Below are 8,764 nucleotides of genomic sequence, written 5' to 3'. Positions count from 1 at the left end.
CAACATTAAGTGCATGAGGAAAGCTACAAAAACTACCCCACGAGCAGCTGTGCACCGTTGAGCGTATTTTTGTGCATCAACACAGATATTAAACAAAGTGAAAAAAGATAAGCAAACAAACGTTGCAAAGTTTACATTGTGAAACAAAAGTTGTTTTTGTGACATTCTGTGATGTTGTGTGGTTAAAAGATAAAATTTCATCAAAAAAAGGAAGATCATTTCCAATGTTTTTGACTCATCCAAGGCCACCGTTGTCAAAAGTGAGCAGTGTTGAAAAAAGTTGTATAGTTTTTTTATCCTTTGCAATATTAATACAAAACCATTAAAACCATTTCAAACATATAAAGCGTAGCTTTCTTTGTCAAATTTTTATGGAGCTATAAGGCGATAGCCTGCCACCCATCAGCGGACAAATTTGTTTTTTGGAAAATTGTGTTTGTCCGCCCCAAATGTTTTTCTTTCCTACGGCTATGTGTTTGGTAACAAGAGCGTGGCCACTGACCGACATGAACGTGATAGTATTACAAAGCTATCCTTCAATAGTTTGAAATCCAAACGGAAAGCAAGAAGATCTAATGACTGATGCTTCAAGTCACGTGACTAGGAAACTGTGTTCCGAAAGCTATTACCACAGCAAACTTACAGCATCAGGCTAAAATAGGTCGAATCTACATTGTGAAGTAAGCAACTTAAGTTGAAGTTTATTGGCCAACTGCCTGTCGATACATCACAATGTAGATTTTAACGACCTGTTTTAGCCTGATGCTGCGAGTTTGTCACAGCACATGACTAAGGAACAGTGTTCCAAAAGCTAGTGCAATTCGCTATTACCACAGCAAAATCGCAGCATCAGGTTAAAACAGATCGTTAATATCTAAATTGTGAAGTAAGCAACGATCATGCTGCTAAAAGCGAAACTCAATCTATTAAATACGAGTTGTTTGCACCAAGTATTGTTTTTCTAAAATGACCAGGTAGCATTTAACCCTTTTTTTTAATTTTCAACTTATTTTTAGATCTTTTTAAAACTAGCAAAGATTCTGTAAGAGTAAAAAAAAACATGTAAAAGTAGCTTAAGCAAAAAACAAAAAATAGCCTACTGTTCACTGTATATTGCCCAGTGCCTTTTTAGAAGTTGAGAAATTTGTAATCATAACATTTACGGGGAAAAACGGAGAAGTATAGGTGATTCACTTTTGTATTGGTGGAAGCTTTCATCTGTTTTGTTGCACTTTTTGTTTCTGCCGTGACTTCTGCTTTGGCGAGGTTTGGATGGAATAAATAGCTTATGGTCCAAAGGGTTTGCTGAAAGCACTGCATCTATATAAATAAATTATAAAAGAGCCTACAGTTTTTCACACGTCTATCGCAAGGTAACGGGTTTATGCCACACAAACAGATATATTTATGCTTTTGTGAAAGTTATGACATATCATGATGTGACAGAGATTGTCATCACAATATCCAGCAATTGATGTTAGTTAATGTTAAAGTTGCAAGACTTTTTCAAATTTACTACACTCAACAGTCACCCAGACTGTTCTCAATTGATCCTGATACTGGATTTTTGTCAACATCATTAATACTAAATCTGAATATTCCGGTTAAACTGTTTCAATATAAAACACATGGTTAAAAGCACGATAATTTTGAGTAATATCTTTTCTCTATCAGTTGGACATTTTTAAATCTTTGACAACCAGATGGTTTATGTCAACTGTTCTGACGTGAATCACAACAATAAAAATACAGTTTATCTTGGAAAAGCTATGATTGACAGGATAGACGTTTTTGTTTTGTATTTACTAAAGTCTACAGCGTACGGAGATAAAGTTTACACCGTAGGCTACAGAAATAGACAAACATCATAGCTGCAGAATAACCAGGTATCTAAATTCTTGAACATATAAATCACAACCAAACGGCATATACCTAAATGTGTATTGTTGAAACTTACACTTCCTGAAGCTTTTCATTCAAGATATTATTAGTCATTGTTTACATTGATTCAACGTTTGTAAACGTTGAATCAACGTAAATTACTAATTTGCTGTCTGTGTTATTGCTGCAACATTTGAGCAATGAAATTCATCCGTCTATTTGTAAACATAAACATTTGATTTCCAGAGCTTGAATTTGACATTTAGACAATATTTGAAAAAAAAAAATCAAATGCAATGCAAGCCTACACGGTACACCTAATGTTGTTTAGCATAAATAAATGAAAACAAAAATTGATCTAAAAAGTTACAAACGTCTATGTTTTTTTTAAGCATTTTTTGGTAGTTTTCTCAATTCGTGCATAGACTATGTTCAATTTAAGAATTTCGTTTATGAGGCCAATGTAATAACATAGCAAACCAATTACCTGCAACTTGGTGTCTCACTAAGTTTAGAAACGTAAAGTTTTTAGGAAGCCGAAACTTTCAGCGAGGGGAAGTCTAAACAAGCGTATATGTTCATATTTTTCTTATTGCGTCGAAATGCACAAAGACTACAAAAAAAGTGTTTCAGTTAGCAAACTTGTTGTTAAATTTATTTTTTGCATTTTTCCGCAATCGGTTCGCAACCTTTAACATGCATTTGAATGGCGGCGACTAAAATTGAATGACAACTGTCCAGTCTCTGTTTTACAAGGCAACTTTGACGATATGCGAGAATATCCACGAAGCCCATTTTGATATAATGTTTGGATATCTTCACAGCTGATTGTGCTCCCGTAATTGTGCTCTCCTTAATGCCAAGCACCGAAAGCGGATTAGGGTCTAAAATTGTGGGTTTGCTTGCACTATTTTGTTTTATTGTTCAAATCTCAGACTACAATGAGCTGTAGCTGATGCAATTGACTAGTAGCCTACGGTCGTTTCGTTGTCCCCCTGTCAGTATGGGAACTTGTGCCACTTTTGCAGTGCAAACAGCCTACAACGTGCATATTTCGAACATGCACTGTTTCTGGCAAATAAGTCATTGATATACTGATTCATTAAATAGCTTCTATGGAAAGATTTTATGACATAAGTTACAAATATTATCCGACAAAAATTTAAACTGGTCATTTGCAATCCGCAAAATAGCATTGGCATCTTGGGTATACAGCATAGTAAGAAATATCAACTAATTTTTCTAACGTGAATTAAACTGTGTCTTCACACCCAGCAGCAGGCTTATTTAGAGGCCCACTTTTTTAGAGGCCCACTCATTTTAAGAAGGCCTATGCCTAATGTTTTTCGGCTATTTGAAGAAAAAAGATGGAATGCTGTTACAGATGCTTGATATTCAATAGCTTACATGATGCAGTTCTCAACATTTTTTCGTTCAGTTGCAAAAAACATTCTGTGGCCCATTACTTTTTTATGCAAGGAAACAATTAAGCTTACTAAATAAGTGTAAAAACTTCAAGTTACAAATTCCCCTTTAGGAAGTCAAGTGCTATAGCAACTATTAACCTGCAATTCCCAGTTAGACCCAATGGAGAACGTGTTTCAGTGACCACCGTCCAATTGTGACACTTCTCGCATTCTGGCAGAGAGTTGGTCTTTGCTTTGAACTTTGTTTGGTAATTACAGAAGTAAAAAGATTGATTGGTTTGGTTTTTGAATTTTTCTCCTCGGACTGACAAAGCCTTGATTGGTTATTCCTGGTAGTTTCGCATACTTGTAGAGGCTCTTGATACAGGGCCGGTTACCAAGATTGGCAGACTGAAGTTTTCCAATTGTTGAAGTCTTGTTTCCGGGGAATTGTTCCATTCACTAGGTGCCGCTGAATAAAGAGCAGTCCTGAAATGCGTTGCTCAAGCGTTGCTCAAGCATACAATTTTCAATAAATCTTGCAATTTTTTAAATAGATCTGTGGCCCATTTCAAAATGTTTTCATGGCCCACCAGTGTGTTATGGCTCAAAGGTTAAAAACCGCTGGTTTAGAGACCAGTATGGCGTACTATGACCACTTTTTGGGTGTTTACACTTTTTCAGCATTATTTAAACACACACTAGGTTTGCAGTTTGTTTAATAGCAGTTGTTCAGAAATTACTAACTTGTCTGCAAAGGACAGAGGTTCGTCTGGAGGAGGATGACAACTGCTCGGTTCTTATGAGCCAGCTGCTCGATCAAATCAATTTCGACGGATGTGATGCCCTCGGCGTTCAGCTGTAAGATGGTACTTGTCGACAGTTTTGGGACTGCCGAGCTCTAAAAAGAGCGGTTCTCGTGAAGTCTTTTGAACGTTCCGGGTCGAGGCTCCGTTTCATTGGTCTTTATTTCGCATTTTTATGCAACTTATTGGGGAGTCCATGTGAAAGAGACTGCTCTTCTCCCTCTTACATCTTCATCAAGCAAGAATATATTAGTTTTATCTATAAAATTGTTTTTACTGATGTAAAATGTGGCTAAAACAAGTATATAAAACAGCTGTAGGAAAAAATGTCTTGCCTGTCCGGCCTATTTACTGTACGATAAAAGAATAATTCAAAATAAAAGTTACATATTTGTGCTTTAATACATTCACATAATTTAAATACATTCAGACACAGCAACATTTTTCAATTGTATTTTTTTGCAGGAAATTGTTCCATTTTAATGCGGCGGCATCGTTTGCTTTGGCTTCATGGACGGGAACTATCAGTTAAAGTTTCCAGTTTTGTGTGTTTTTGTACTCTTGTGCCACCTTGAGGTGTGATTATTTCTTAAGTTGTACCGCTTGAAGACGGCCTGCATTGATGGAGAAACTTCTTCGATTTTGATATAATTTTGTCAAAAACATCCGAGTATAGTATGGGATTGAGTGCACTGTTGATGGGCAAAAGAACAATGGCGGATACCACGTAAACCACACCGGGCAATGGAACCCCACCAGCGTAGAGAAAAGCCATCACTGAAAGCGGAACCCAACAGCAAAAATCCGTTGTCAGAAGTCGAAAGATCTTTTTTTGCAAAGCTGTAAATAAACACAAAATATGATTTGTCACATCTCGAACAAGTTCATGAGTGAGTTTATGATTTATGAGATATTAAACCGATTGCAACCTCTCATAGAAGACCAACTCATTAATGAACAAGCAGGTTTCCAACCCGGTAAATCCTGCACAGGACAACTCTTAAATCTACCACAGCACATAGAGAATGGGTTTGAATAAGGTTCCGTCACTGGAGCTGTCTTTGGTGATATTTCAAAAATAAAATTTGGTAACGGACAGACATTGATGCGAAAATTTTTAAATTTGAAGACCACAAAAGACCTAGCTCCGCAATATTCAGCGTGTTAAAACTACTAGGTATGATGGTCTGTATAGGAAAAAATTTTGGGTCTGGTTTCAGTATTACCAATTTTACGGACTATTGAAATAAAGTAACGGACAGACAGATAGAATTGGGAAAAACCACTAGTCAGCCTCACATGCACTTTCTATCTAAATTCAGCTCCCAAACCCAATGGATCAATGTTTTTTTTTTTAAATTGGAGATCTACCCCGCATCTTAAAAGTAATATTTTTTGCTAATCCCTGATGCAGTGTTTGCGCAACAATTAGTTCAAAAACTTGATATAAAGTAACGGACAGACACAATCTCATTTCTAAAGTTTTTTGCTACACTGAACCAAAGTGATGGAAAAAATGTTTATTTCCCAATAGGAAAAATTATGGTTTGCAATTTCGAAAAATTTTGGTTAAAAAAAGTTCGTTTTTTTTACAAAAAAATTGTTTTAATATTCATAGGCTACCATTACAATTATATACATAAATTACATACATTTCCGAATTTTTTGTCATGCATTTCCAAATAGTGGTGCTACCCTGCTTTTTCCAGCCCTGCTGAAGTGTTTTTCTACCCTTGTTCTTTCATTTCTTACTATATTTTTATATTCTTATCAATATTTGCATCATCATAGCGGTCACTTTTCACTAGTGGAAGATAAAAGCAGTTTATTGGATATAAATTCTTGAAATTGTCTTTAATTCATGAAAATTTACAACTTTTTCAAGTTAGTTCACCCAATTTGAGTCATAGTATCCCCAAATGTGATGAAGTTCTGGTATGTAAAAGGAAACATTTCTCTCTTCTCCAGGAATAAGGCGTGGAGTGACTATAGCCTGCACAACATCACTTATTATTGGGTAATCATGGAAGTCCTCATCCTTTGGCCATCTCCATCTTGATCCTGATATGTTGGCTTTGGAATAACATTTGACAGTTACTCTCCCTTCACTTGCAATCAAAACTTGTCAATGACATTTGCAGCGAGTAACCAACAATTGTTAGAACAAACATCGTTGATATTTCCCTGATTCAAAACATGATCTTCATTAACGAATCACAATTATAATTCAAATTTTTTTTAATAAAAAACATTTACATAAAATTTTTTTTTTACTTCAAAAAAATGTTTCAATCTATAAAGGGGGGTCTAATGCGCTAGGGCTAGTTCCCACTTTTCCTTTCTGACTACATACCTAGTCATCTTTTACAGTCTTGGTGTTTAAAGCCCAATTTACAGTCTACACAAATTCATCAAAAATATGGTAACGGACAGACACAATATCAAACTTCCATAAATGTAGTGATTTAAATTGGAGGAAAGATAATTGTATAGGGTTGATATGTGCTGCCAAATGTGAGATAGTCAATATATGTTAGAAGTTAAAAAAAACATATATATAGTTGTTCGTAAAAAAAACTTTTTTGAGATTTTTTGATAACGGACAGACATGTGTGGCTTACCAAACTTGCATACCTATTTTCTAAACTATGTGTCAAACACACAGCTAATTTTTTTTATAATGTTTCATATATATATGACTTCACCAGATACATTGAAATAAGAAGAATAGAATAAAACAAAAAGTCATTTACACCCTCTACCATTCTAAGTGAAATTGTAATGAAAATTTGCTTGTAAGCAGGTGGAGATTTCAGAAATTAAGAAAAAGTTTGTCTGTTATGATAAAAATAAAGTGAGGTTAAATATTTGCTGTAGAGACATTACCCTATCATTTGAACCTACTCAGACTTGACTGCGTTACAATTTTATTTTTTCTTACTCTGTCACACAATTTTGAAATATGCCCCTTTGTAGATCTATCTGCAGCGTATGACACTGTCAACCAGCGTCTCCTTATATCAAAGATCCTCAATATCACCTAGAACAGTCACTGTGGTTCCCAACCTTTTTTATCCGGTGGACCCATTTAGTCAATATTCAAATCTAAATTCCCCCCCACCCCTATAAATTTTGTTTGTTAAAACCTCGTTTACATCAACATTTTAATATAAGTCTTGTAAGATAAACTAAACTTTCACTAGTAATAAGATTTTTAGCCTGTAATATTCCTTTTCATACTAAAACCATTTAATTAATGAAGAACGTTGCTGAAAAGTATTTTATTCAAAGAAAAAACCCTAAAATGAGATACAAAGACCAGCTGCAATTTCTCTCTCAACCATGCAAACATTGATCTGGATTCATGGAAACAACTTACTAGTGACAGATCACTGGAGAAAAAGAACTAGGGAAGGCACGAAAGAAAAAAAAAAAAAACAGGATACAAAATGCCCATGAAAAACAAAACACTAGCAAAGAAAAGCTAAGACTACCACGTTCACCACCCTCCATGCAATGTGATTTTTGCTCACGTCCTTTCCATCATAGACTGGGCCTCTAAAGCCACATATGATATCACCATCCAAAGCCAAATTTGATTTGAAAACGAAACCAATACTTGGATACGAGCTGGAGCCAACGACATTAAAAATATAAGAGTTAATGCATTTAACAGTTTGTGTGAAGCTTGTGATTTTTTTGTTTTGACAACTCATGAATGTGGTGGAAGAATATTGAAAAGAGAATAACAAATATCATTCTCCACGTCTAATCTATTTCTCTGTTTTGCTCTGATCTGCAAGAGTTAAAAAACCTGCTTTGCATAGATAAGTGGAAGCAAACGGAAGGATACTTCGAATAGCTTTCTCTGCCACTTTGGGATAGGAATTACACATCAATGGCCAAAATTCAGTGATTGATTTTTTCTCTGAATCAGTCTCTTGCGCAAGAATCCGTTTTGAGTTCTAAAAATTCATTCTGCAATTTATCGGGAAGCTTTTCCATCAACAATGTGAATGAATTTCGTAATAAATCAAGCTCATCGTCATAAATTTCAGGAAAATATCGAATGAATTCCAATTCTAATGCTGTGAGATGTTGCAAAATCAATTATTTTCCAACTCTGGAAGAACTTGTTCTTTGCCGTCAATTACCCACCGATGATAATTCTTTAAATATGATGACATGTTCAATTGTTCATTCTAACTTTTCTTTTTCAATTATCAAGCTTGCTGGTGAAAGCTTCCAAAGCATCTTGAAATGCTGAGCAGTACTGGCATCTGCTCCTGGAAGGGCCACCCAAGCCAGGCTGGTCGAAAGGTAGAGGCCAGACAAAACGTAGTCCCCCCGCGACCAGGACAGCCGAGCCTTCTAGTGCCTTAAGACAATATCCTAATGACAGTGACATAAATCAATCACTCTCTTCCAACCTGCCTTGAGCCAGCATAGAAACAGTACAGTTTGTAAATTCACATGGTATCAATATGTCAATGGCTCATGGATACAACCCATGTTGATGCACAATCTGCTTCAAACAGAGATGGCAATTGAATGTGCAGTATATCGTATCGGTATATTGGTGTTGTTTCCTTGTATTTCCGATTCAGTTTATTCAAGGGGACCAAACAAATCAAACAAATAAACAAGGAATCTAATCCATCCGTCATCATT

At 35.6% G+C, this 8,764-nt stretch overlaps 1 protein-coding gene across 1 annotated transcript in view; it reads right to left on the bottom strand.

Annotated features, from left to right (window-relative positions):
* Positions 1–4,153: 4,153 nt before the first annotated feature.
* Positions 4,154–8,764, bottom strand: part of LOC145777496 (uncharacterized) — a 33,965-nt gene continuing 29,354 nt past the window's right edge. Inside the window, exon 15 of the mRNA XM_082588878.1 lies at positions 4,154–4,933. Coding sequence (XP_082445004.1) covers positions 4,683–4,933 — 251 coding nt within the window. The 3' untranslated portion in view covers positions 4,154–4,682. The remainder of the gene's footprint in view (positions 4,934–8,764) is intronic.

Source organism: Aplidium turbinatum, chromosome 9 (assembly GCF_918807975.1).
Source record: "Aplidium turbinatum chromosome 9, kaAplTurb1.1, whole genome shotgun sequence".
Lineage (NCBI taxonomy): Eukaryota > Metazoa > Chordata > Ascidiacea > Aplousobranchia > Polyclinidae > Aplidium > Aplidium turbinatum.
The sequence above is the reverse complement of the archived record's forward strand: the minus strand, read 5'-3'. Positions and strand labels throughout refer to the sequence as shown.